The sequence below is a fragment of the Athene cunicularia genome (genome assembly GCF_003259725.1).
Source record: "Athene cunicularia isolate RWA chromosome 3 unlocalized genomic scaffold, athCun1 chr3_part1, whole genome shotgun sequence".
Lineage (NCBI taxonomy): Eukaryota > Metazoa > Chordata > Aves > Strigiformes > Strigidae > Athene > Athene cunicularia.
Genome location: NW_020799097.1, coordinates 116,731,020 through 116,742,951, shown reverse-complemented (window position 1 = coordinate 116,742,951; position 11,932 = coordinate 116,731,020). Strand labels below are relative to the sequence as shown.

General features: G+C 38.5%; 1 protein-coding gene across 1 annotated transcript; it reads left to right on the top strand.

Annotated features, from left to right (window-relative positions):
* The first annotated feature begins 432 nt into the window (after positions 1–432).
* FAM161A (FAM161A, centrosomal protein) lies at positions 433–10,107 on the top strand. Its single transcript, XM_026844467.1, has 6 exons — positions 433–679; positions 1,144–2,325; positions 2,735–2,902; positions 5,903–6,002; positions 7,033–7,187; positions 7,831–10,107. The coding sequence occupies exons 1-6, from the start codon at positions 519–521 to the stop codon at positions 8,288–8,290; spliced, it is 2,226 nt and encodes a 741-aa protein (XP_026700268.1). The 5' UTR covers positions 433–518; the 3' UTR covers positions 8,291–10,107.
* Positions 10,108–11,932: the final 1,825 nt, after the last annotated feature.

Below are 11,932 nucleotides of genomic sequence, written 5' to 3'. Positions count from 1 at the left end.
AAAAAGTATTGTAACTGTAAGCTGTGCAGAATCCCTGACGTTTCACCGTGAAATCATGGAAATAGGAATAAACATGTATAGGGTATCAGTTTTGTTTTCTTTTAAATAAAGGCATTTTTAGAGCTGCAGAGGAAAAGAAAAATTACACTTTACAAAATAGTTGAACTTTTCTTTTGATAAGCAAGTTCTTTTGATCATATTTTCTGGTATAAATATATTGATTACAGGGACAGACTTAGGAATTTTACATGCTTTAAATAGGGCCCTTAGGATATAAATTATTATGCAATAAGATTATTCCATGCAACTCCTCATTAACATTTGGTGTTACTCTGTCATTTATTAGACTTAATTAGGATAAAGCAGTATCAAGAATCTTGTTCGCCTTTCTTCTAACAGTAAGAAAACTTTACAAACATCTCTTCTAGGATGGTTTTGATTTGGATTCAAATACCGACAGAGAGCAGCAGACCCTCTCTCTAAATGGAGACTGTGACAAGCTCATAGACTTTTCCAAAATGTGCAATTCAAATCAAGAATATTACTTGAAGCTAGAAGAGCTGAAGAATGCCCACTTGGAGACCATGGCAAAATTAGAAAGTATGTATCAGAATAAACTCTATTTAAAAGGAGTACAACCCCTGGACAAGAAAAATGCTGCTTCTAACAGGTGTTGTAGGTAAGTTTGGTGGTACCTTTTCTCTGAAGATTCTCAAATGCTTTGCAGATGTGTAAAACAGTAGGTGTGTTTCTTTTTCTGGGGCTGGAAAGTGTTACTCTCCCCCTTTCCTATAAGCAGATCTCAGAGAAGTTAGTTTTAATAATAAAAATGCTTATTTGCCTTTCTAATGGACTTGTGAGATTTACAGGTGTGTGTGCAGCAGAGACTGGGCAACATGTTTAGGAACCCACAGCACCTTTCCTGAAGAAGTGCTGACTTGTTCATGATCGGCACTTAAAACTGTGGTCTGGTGTGAGTGTCCAACATGCTTCTCTTTTTCCTTCTCTTCCCCCTCTCCTCCTCCCTACCAGTGCTGTTCATTTTTGTTTCTAATGCTGATACCTTGAAGTGAAAGTTACTGGCTTTGCATCAGTGTTGGACTGGACTCAAAACCAATTTTTTTTTTTTTCCCTTTTTTAAAGGCCAACTTGGGAAAAGAGCTCGTATCAACCTCTAGATTTGCACGAATCCTTTTCAGACTCTGATGTAAGCGATCCCTTAGGCTTAAGCATATCTGATGGGTCTGACAGAGAATTAATGTTTGAAGAAAATGGTAGTGAAACGGGATCATCTGTATTTGCTAAGCAACGGATTGAAAAAATGTGGGACGGGTTCTCTGTGGAAGACTACATCTCTCACGCCAGACACAGCACACCAAGCTCACCAGCCTTCAGAAGGATACAGAAGAAGGAGGCATGGTCACCAAAAGTGACTGTGCCCAAGCCTTTCCAGATGACTATTAGAGAAGCTAGAAAAAAAGAACAGAATGTCAAATCAAAGTCACAGATCGAAATGGAAAATAATTTATTGAAGAAGCAACTAGAGGAAGAAGCAGAGTGTCAGAAAAAATTCCGAGCCAACCCAGTGCCCGCTACCGTTTTCCTTCCACTCTATCGTGAAATTGTGCAACGAAACGAAGAACGCAGGAGGTCTGTGAAAGAGAGAAGCAAACTCAAACTCTTGGCTTCTCAGAAGCCATTTAAATTCCTTGAACGAGAGAAGCAAAGGAGTGAAATTAGGAAGAGGCAATTAACAGACCTTTCCGTACCTGAAAAGAAAACAAACCTGTTCAAAGCAAAACCAGTTCCTAAATGTGTTTATAGTCCAGCAGTTAATGACAAGCTAAAGGAGGAAGAGCTCTACAGAGAAATCAGGATCAGAATGAGAGCTGAAGAGTTGCTGCGTAATTCATCTCTACCCAACAGCAGGCTGGCTTTAAAAGATACCAGTAAAAAAAAGAAACACAAGGGCACTGAACCAAAGCAAACAGAACATAAACCCAAGATCAAATCAAGTGTTCCAGATTTTGAACGACTACACCAGAAATTTCAGAAACAGTTCATGCAACAAAGACAAGTGAAACACCTTACAGTCTGTGAACCTTTTGATCTTTGTACCCCATATATTCCCTCAAACAAGGAGAAGATTTTGAAGGACATTCAAGAAGATGAAGAAAAGTTGAAAGAAACACGCTGGCCTTATGCCTCACCAAGACGGAAACCTCAAATAAGACATTCAAGTGCAAATTCACATCTCTCGGGATTTGGAGAATCTAAATTGCCAAAAATCACAGAATCTACAAGACGACGGCTACAAGCCATAAGGTGACCCCTTTAGTGATGCTCTACATTTTACATAAACTTTAAGAGTAGACTCCTTTTGTATTTCTACCCATGTAGTCAGTTTTTTCATGCAGTGAATATAATGACAGAATTTATTAATGTAAGGGCTTAATTATATGACAAAATATTTAAATTTAGGGCTTAATTACTATTTATGATTGTTAAAGAAATAGTAGTGTATTTTCCTTTGAATGTCCATAGAAAAGGGACAAATGACTGCTCTTTCCCAGGATATGCTTGAATCCCTTAAAAGGGTACATACCATGTATCCTCTCATGCCAACCCTGTTTTCACCCTCTTTTTTCTCTTTATAGTCTCCTTTGTCAAAACTTCCTTTCAAGTCTTTCTCTCAATTTAAAATTAATTCAGCTTTAGTTTATTTTTCCATCAGGAATTCACTTGAGGAAAAGAGAAATCTGGAAGAACAACAAAAAAGGAACAGAACAAAGCAGAAACAAAGAACGAAAAAACTCCAGAAAATTGTAACAGCTCGGGCTGAGGCCAATGACCCACATCAGAGCCTAGCTCAGATGTCTAAATCCAAATTAAAAACATTCAGGTATTTTGTCACATTCCCATGAATCCCAAACCTCTCATTTTACATTGTATGTTAAACATACAATGTAAAAAAATAGTGTAGTCTAAGTTTACATAATTACACATTTGGTAAATTATACATTGTAGAAGCAGCCAGTAAAAAAAAGGGCCAAATTTAGTATTTCAACTGAAAAATTGTTGCCCCTTCTAATGATTTTAATCTATATGTTCCACCTTATAGATTAGCTGACAGGAGATTCCTGTGTTTTCTCAATTGACATATCAACTAAAGAGGAAAAGTTTAAAAGAGAAGGAATAGTGTAGTACAGAAATCCTGTGCTGGATTGATAGATATGTTGGTACAACTTTGGTGGTAGCTGTCTCCTAAAATAGTGAACATTTCACAATTCATTTCTTTGTCCCAGCAGGTCCCTGCTTAAGAGAGAATATTATAGCAGGAATATTATTTTATCTTAGCACATGTATCAACAGCTAACCAGGAAGCTGCTGGTGCTTAGGAGAAATGGGATCCAGAGTTAACTTTAGTAGGGATACAAAGGAAAGACTTCCTACACAACTGAGAAAAGTAGTCCACGGGGAAAAACATCAGGGCCTTCTCAGTGTGCTGTAAGACAGCCATCCAGGTGGCTCCAGCTCTCTCTTGCTGATCTAACTCCAGAATCACCGCTTGACCTTGTGTTGTGGCTAATTTAACTATTTCTGCTTCCTGTTCTTTTTAATCCGAGGAAAAAAAAAAAAAAAAAAAAAAAAAAAAAAAAAAAAAAAAAAAAAGTCCTGTTTGAGTCTTTAGTGAGGTTTATAACCTGTCTTGGCATGATGGCACTGCAGCAGTATCATCCATTTCAGGTGCTGTTGTGTGGAGCCAGTGAGAGGTACTGACTGATCTGCCCTTGCTGCTTCATGCGTAGGCAGGATTCTTGGGCAGCAACTATGAATCCTAATTTCCATTAACCAGGCAAATTATAAGTAAGTGACAGTAGCAGGGCAAAACAATACAAAAGATCATGAGATATGCATGATTATGAGATTCATAGCTTGGCCTAGCAACTTTAAAGTTAACATGCTAAACCTCAAGGTGTTTAGAATAGAGATCTTTCTGAAATGAGGGTGGAGGCTCTGGCTGTCTTTATAGCTGCAAGTTGAAAGGTAAAAAAATAAGGCTTTCTCATTCTTTTCTTTCTTCATGTAGGTCTCTTCTTTCTTTATAGCTAGAAAGCTGTGGATTTATTGTTTATACTATAAATATACTATAATCTTTATACTATAAACTCTGGGCTGTTACAAGCAAATCTGCTGAAATAGCACAGCACCACCTGCGAGACAATACTGCACATAATTCCACCAGCAAACTTTGTAATGGTTTTTCACCACCATTGTGCCTTCACTGTGGCCAAAAAGAGAAAACGGAGCAGAAACTGAAGCACACACATTCTTAGATGCTGAAAGCATGGAAGTGCAGTGGCTCAGCTGAGATATGCTAGAAGCAGCATTGCAACAGGCCTTTTGCTTGGTCATGGGGGCAGGCAGTGACTATCCAGCCCACATCTGTGCCCACCTACCATCTCCCCCAAAGACAGCTGAAGCTGGAGCACCCGTGGGAAGAAGCAGGGCTTGCACGGGGCCTGGAGAGCAGGGATGCAGTGGTAGAGATGCAGGTCAAAGAGGGCAGTCTCTTCTAACTATTTTGTTACAGCCAGAGCTCGTTTTTGTAACACAACCAGCAGATACTGTTAATAACAGGAGCTTCATAATGTACATGTCCTTGGGCAGATGATCCGCTGACTCTAGGACAGAAGCAGAAAACAATTTGAGTTACAGTAGCAGGGTGGAGAATTAAGAGAGGCAGTGGGTGTGTTTACAGGTTGGATTTGAGTTCATTCAACAGCAAACTTCATATTACAGTATTTAGCTTAATCAGATTTCAGGAGTAGCGTAAAACACTCTGCTTATTTCTTGTCTGCGCATAAAACTGTGGTATTACAAAGCAAGATTACCTCCCTAGTGCTGATGCATTAAGGCTGGTACAAGTGCTTAACTTGATAGTGCTTATTTCAGCATAGGCTGGGTAATAAGGTTTATTAATGTAAGTGCTCTTCTAACAGATAATTAGGTTTGTAGAAAGCCGCCTGAGAGAGCAAGCAAGTAGCAACAATGAAGTTCACTCCCTTAAAATGAGGAGTAACTTGCCTTAATGCACAGCCATATTGCAGAAATACAGAGGATGGTAAAGGAAAGAGGTCAGTGGAGAGAGAAATCTACCTCTCATAAAACACCCTTAATGCTAGAGCAGGCCCAGTACAGAGGCAGCATCCCAAAGAGGTGTCTGTCACACCCCTGGATTACAGCCCATGCTACCTGAGTGATCTAGTGCTTGCTGTGATCTGAGATACCATTTCAGTTGATGAATCAAGTTTCATCATCCTGCTCTACTGACTGGGCCCTTGACAAACCAACTAGGGAAAAAAAGTGTACTGTGATCCAGAATACAGCCACCCCTCTTGTGAGACAGACTGGTAAAGTAGCAAGATTCTTATCAAACTTACCTTAAAAATACTGATTTTTATTTAATGATGTTAATTTCCTGGTCTATTCTGCTTTTGTTAGTCACTTCAAGCTCTTTAATTTTGTTTAGAAAAATTAGAATAACTGTATTAACTCAGCATTTAAAAAACCCTGGGTATCAACCCCCCCCGCACACTCCTAAGCACTCAAAGAAACTAAGACTCCAAACTCAGCCTCTGTTTAACCTCACCAGCCAGGACATCTCTGCTTATCCAAAGTGACTGCTTCAGACAGTTTTGTTCAGTACCTACAGGGAAGCAACTGCTATGAAAATGTGACAATATACCTCAGACCCTGTAATCACCGTAAAATAATTAACCTTTTATGTATCTAAGTAGGACAACATTTAGTTTGTTATGAGCAATTTAGCTTTCAGCTGCTGTAGAAAATGACTTCTTGTGTTATAATAATAACTTCTCTTGTGCACTGTTTCCCTTAGGAATTATGAAAAACAGAGAATGCAAGAATATTTGCAAGAGTTGCAAGAAATGGAAGAACGAGTAAATCAAAGGCCATTGCTTTTTGAAAGAGTCACTCAGGTTGTCTTACTTCTGCCTTGCTTCTTAATCTTACCTTCTAATACTGCATAAGGCATTTGTAGTCAAAAATATTTAAAGATATTTGAAAAATACTTTTGAGACCAGTATTAGTCCATTTCATTCTCCGTTGCCCCATCTACATATAAACATTACTAATTTTGGTGACTCGGCATTCATGGCTTGCTTGCACAAGGAACAGAGATGCCTGTTCTAAACGTGTTTTCCCATTCAGTTACAACATGAGTAACTCTAAACACAACAAAAAAATTAAAGCAAAAATGTGAGAGGTTTAAGTTGGGAAAACAGTGATAAGAAAATTCAGGTATTGTTAGTGTTTATTGTAAAGTTCAGATGCAGTATTTTTATCTCTCCATTTCAGTACAACCACGTGCAGGCAGCATGGTCCCTGACCTGTTTCCAAACCCAGAGAGACAGCAAGTCACAGATCATGGCTTCCCTTGTCCCTTCTGTATGTGTGGGCTTCCTGGCCTGCCATTGCTGCAGGGCAGGAGCATCTGTGTAGATTGGAGGATGAGTCCTCCTCACTCAGATACTGCCTGGAGAACAGAATTTACACCCTCAGTTTCAGAGGAAGAGGTACATATCTATGTCATTTGTTAAACAGCACTGTAAGAAGGTGGATCAATACTACTTTTCTAGGGCAGCAGCTCCCAGAGAGGGAAAACAGAGGAGGTGGAGAGGGAATAATGGAGAAGCCCTAGGAAGACTACATTCGATTTTTTTCACATGTCCACATCTTCCTCCACCTCTTCAATAGCTATATACAGAGGATATAGCTCTTCATTAGCCAGTGGGCACAGGGAGCAAACCACATTTCAACTAGTACAGAAAAGGAAAATCTGGTGTAAAGATTGCAAGTATTGTTCTGCCATTATTACCTGCAATGAATAATCCTTCAACTTGTCAGATGCAATGAATGAAATGGAGTATGAATATAAACAAATGTATCAAAAGACCGGCATTTAGCAATGCATTTAGATAACACATAACCACTGTGGTTTTCCTACAGAAAAATGCCAGAATAGCTGCAGAAAAGCGTTACTCTAACAGACTGAGAGCACTGGGGATATGCCCAGAGTTTGTTTCAAAGAAAGGACAAACAACTAAATTGCTACAGGGCTCCTGTGCTGAAGATTTTAGTAACTCCACTGATGCCAGAGAAAGGTAGAGATTACTGAAAGCTTTTTTCTTTTTGCCACTACATACCTAATAATTAGAAAGTAATTTTTGATGTGTGGGTTTGATTATTTTTTTTTACATTAGTTGTAGTATTTCACAGGTAAATATTTGACTATGTAGTTACTTTTAGTAATGTTAGCATTAGTATGTATTTTTTAATGTTTTTCCTGAATTATTATTTTATAAATAAAACAGAGCAGTGGATATGTTACATAGTGCACTTCAAAGAAAAAAAAATGAAGAACAACATTTTTTTATTTTTTATTTATCCATTTCACCAAAACAATTGGCAGGCTGCTAGTAAGTTACTTCATTCTGCTTTACCTTTACTGAATTTTTAAAATAAGCTTTATTAAAAATTACTTTTCAATATCCATTAGGTGTTATGATACAAAAAGGAGTAGAAATGAAAAAAATGAACTATATAAGCAATACTATTGAGTCACTTCGTAGCATAAAAGGAGGAGTCTCCTTTTATGTGTCCCCTCTTCCCTTTTTCTTCACCAGTTCCACCCCAGCCAAGTCTATGGAGGTTTGTCCTAGATTACCTGAAGGCAGTACTCCTTTAAAACCTACTGGGAGGCATCTTACCTGAAAATGAAATCATACAGGCAAATTGTCTTTTCAGGGTCAGCAAGGCTAAAGTGAAAGAAAGAGAATCCTTTGAGGAAGCAGCTGATAGCAGTCCTTGGTCTGAGCAGTCCTGTGAGGAGGAGGAAGAGGAGGGAGAGAAGAGAAAAGGTGTCAAAACCTCTACCCAAGATGGCCAGTCCGGTGAGCTGGAGGATGAGGAAGAGTCAAGAGCCAGCCCTTACGCTCATCAGCTTTGCTCTGCTGGGTCCAGCCCTGCCTCTGACCAGCAATGTGAAGAGGAGGAGGAAGAGGAAGCAAAGACAGGTCTAATGCTTGGCCATTCCCAGGAGGGGGATGAGGATCAGTCAAGACCCAGCTCTCGGTCTAACCAGTCCCCTGAACCTAAAGAGGAAGGTCAGTCTGACTCTGAAGCTGAGGGTGCCTTCAGATATGAGGACGAGGAATATGAAAATGATGATTCAGAAGAGAAACCCAGTGAGGAGGAAGCAGACTGAAAGGAAGGCAGACAGGATGGCCCCGGTGCTCAGGAACCTATTTTCATTGCTGGCAGTGAAATAGACACCAAAGACAAACTTGGGACTTTGCTATGGATACAAAATTCTGTGAATTTAAACCTCTTAGCTTAACAGTCTTTCCAGCACAGAAACGTCTGTTTTCCAGTAAGAAAGATCAAGTTACTAATTTCCACCAAGAGAAGAATTTACTTTTATATATATCTTTTTTAGTCTTCTGTGACATTAGCGCACCCTCTGAAATGAAATGAACTGCAGCCACTGCTGACTAACAGTGTCTTGCATGCTGTCTTGGTAAGTACTGAGGTCTTACTTCCAGCTCCTTCTACGTGCTGACAAAGTCAGATGAGATTTTGGAGTAATAATTGGCCATTATTGGTGCCTCCTAGTCTCAAACATTTCAGTACTTCTGGGGTCTGTTCCTGCAACATCTAGGACAGCAATGAATAGACCAGAGCTTGTTGTGCAAGCTCTCTGATTGTTTTTAGCAGAGCATCTGCTAGGAAGACCACTTGATGTACACTCAGACGAGACAGCCAAATCTGTTCAGTTCCTCCTTCCTCCTCCTCCCATGGGATTTGTCTTCTGCCTACTTAAGTGAGCTGAATCGACTCAGAGATGGGTCAGATGAGTGCCAGGGCCAAAAAGGATTACTGCTTTTGGAGGAAGCAAGTTATTATATCAACTCAATTACTTTGTCCAACTAAAATATTGCAGTATTGTTTGTAGTAGAACAGTATTGCAGTCACTGAAGGCTCTCCCTGTAGAGGAAAAAATGCTTAGAATATACTGAGAGGATCCACTTAAATTTTCACAGAGACTGTTAGCGCTTAAGTAAGGTAGAAGAGTAAGTCAGTAGAATAATATGTTACACTACAGTTGTTACTGTACAACCAGGCTTCAAAACTCTTCCTTCAACGCCATTTTGTTTTGAAGAGCTCTTCCCATGGTCATGTAAAATCAATCCTTCATAACATAATAACAAGTGCTGACAATAATCTTTGAATTTCTTTATTGAGACAGTAAACATACACTGTAAAGATTCTTACTACATCAGGTAAAAACATAGCCCAGGAACTCTAGTTGCATGAAAGTATGGAAAGAAGGTCTTTAGTTTCTTACACACTTGCTACTGAGGACTTAAGCTACTACACAAGAATGCAAATGGTTTTTTGCAATTGTTTGGTTTGTTTTTGTTTTTTTTTCTTAGTAGTAGTACCTTCTACTATTACTAGCTTTCTTGCTAGCCTGTTGTATGCAGTGTTAGGAGAGATAATAAAAGAATGCATCCACATAATGCACCACAAGCAAGGATTTCAAACAAGCTTTGTCAGGACAGAGTAAAATGCAGCATTGCACATGTGCTAAAAATGCATTCATTGAATGGTAAATACATTTGTTAAAATACCAGGTTTGCAAAAGCATCTGCAATGACTAACAATAACAATTTTTATTTTCTTCTAAGCTGCATGCAAGGGCACTAACTCTTGTTATTTCTTTCTTCTGAATTTGAGAAAATGTAACAATATTTGGAAGTTTTTTATCATTATTGCTTTTATTTATTTGTGAAGTGTGAGCATATCTAATGGGGATTTGAAACATCTTTTTACTTAAATAAAATATTCATTGTATATATGTCATACGTGAAAGTATTAATCATTACTTCACGAGGACAACTATAGTTTGCAATCTCTAGTTATACCTGACAAGACCACAATACAAACTCAAGGTTAGTTTGCTCGTGCTTGTCATTATTCTGTAATTCTGAAGAGTTGTACAATAGGTTATTGAATTTGTAGTCACATGTAACTGATATTTGTCTCTTTAGTATATAAAATTTTTTGAAAGGCAGCAGAAGAGCTCTAAATAATGTTTTTCTCATAAAGGTTATTTGAAGAGGTTTCAAATCAGAAAAAAATCAAATCTGTTATTAAAGGAACAAGTTATAGAAATCACTTTGAGCAGCACAGACTTTTAAATCATGAAATTTAAGTAAAAACACTGTTCAGAAATTGCATTACAAACAAGAAAGGGAGAAGCATTCCAATAATGAATCAAAAATGAAAGAAATAGCAAAAAGAAAATAAATCAGAGCACAGAACAAAAATAGGGAGAGACAGGTCAGGATGAATTAAACCTCATGAAGCAAAGCACAGCAGTGAAAAATTCATGAAACAAACAATAAGAGGCATGGGCACCACGCTTTCATGAGATGAATAATAGGCTGGCCTAAAATCCAAGTCATGATTTGAGTCTTTTTATGTCAAGAGAATGATTTAATATTTAGACAAAACAGGAAGAAACTAATAGGATGATGGCACTGAAATGCAAATTACTGTATTTAAAGAAAAAACTCAAGAACCTCAACATGAACATGCAAATGCAGGTTAAAATTTTGGTAAATTACCAAGATGCAGAATGGTACCATAGGAAAGGAGAATAGAATATGTAGTACTTTGTCAGAACTCAAAACATTTTGATGCAGTTAACATGGAGGAAAAAAGTCATTTGATTCACATAAGTTGATATAATAGAAGTATTCTAAAGTTAAGCAGCTCATTAAAGGAGAAATGACGATGAATTATGCTTTCTGGGAAGCTACCTAGCAGGAGGGAGATAAATAGAAACAGTTCTCACAGATGTTTGAATATTCTGTCTTAATATTTTAATTAATGGCCACAGCACAAAAGTAGAAATGTTAAAAAATTTGCAAAGAAAATGAGAAAGGTGTGTCCAAAAAAAGGATTAAAAATACCACATGGGAAGAAGAGGATAACTTTGTATGTAGACTGTAGTATTAAATAATAATTTTGAAGTGCAAGAATAACATTTCTTCAATGGGAATTCATCACCTGAAGCTGTAAGGAGACACCCCTAGCTGACTTGTTGAGCAACAGCTATTGTACCACAACATGTGATCATGAAAAAGGCAGCGGAATCAAAGGATGTGACTGGCACAATATTTCCAGAAAGACTGGAAGGAGGGTTTTCTAAGTCCACAAATGCTACAGATCCCATTCTGGGTTTTTCTAAGTGATTCTCATGGTACTGAACATGAGCGATAGCTGTGGCTGGAAAATCCATACCAGGCTTCTCCCTCCCATGTATCTGCTCCCACCTGCCACAGGTTCCCACTGAGAGAAGCTGGAGAAGGTTGATAGAGGCAGCCTGCGGGGTCAGTATTATCGCTTGGCTGCAAGGCACTGGCTTGCACATGTGTATCATGAGTAGGGGATACACATCCCAGGAAAGGGATGCAGATTCTGGAAGTTCAGCGCTCACAGGCAGCGCAGTTGCTAGGGAAAGGATCTAATATCTGAGGAACCAGGGCTGAAAATGGTCATGAGATCATAGGGCCTGCACTGTAACAAGCCAGCTGCATTTACTGAAGTTTACAGACATCAGAGATGGTATGTTTTTAGCCATAGCAAATTCCTTAGGAAAAGGAGCATAACTGCCAAGGAAACCAAATAGAAATACAAGGCCCACATGGAAATAAAAATTACTTTGTTACAGCCAGATGCAGTGCCCTGAGTGACTGTTGAGCACCCACGCCCATCTAACTTGACAGTCCTAAAGTGTTAATATTGACAGGCTGCTTATAAAGCCCATTTATATATATTT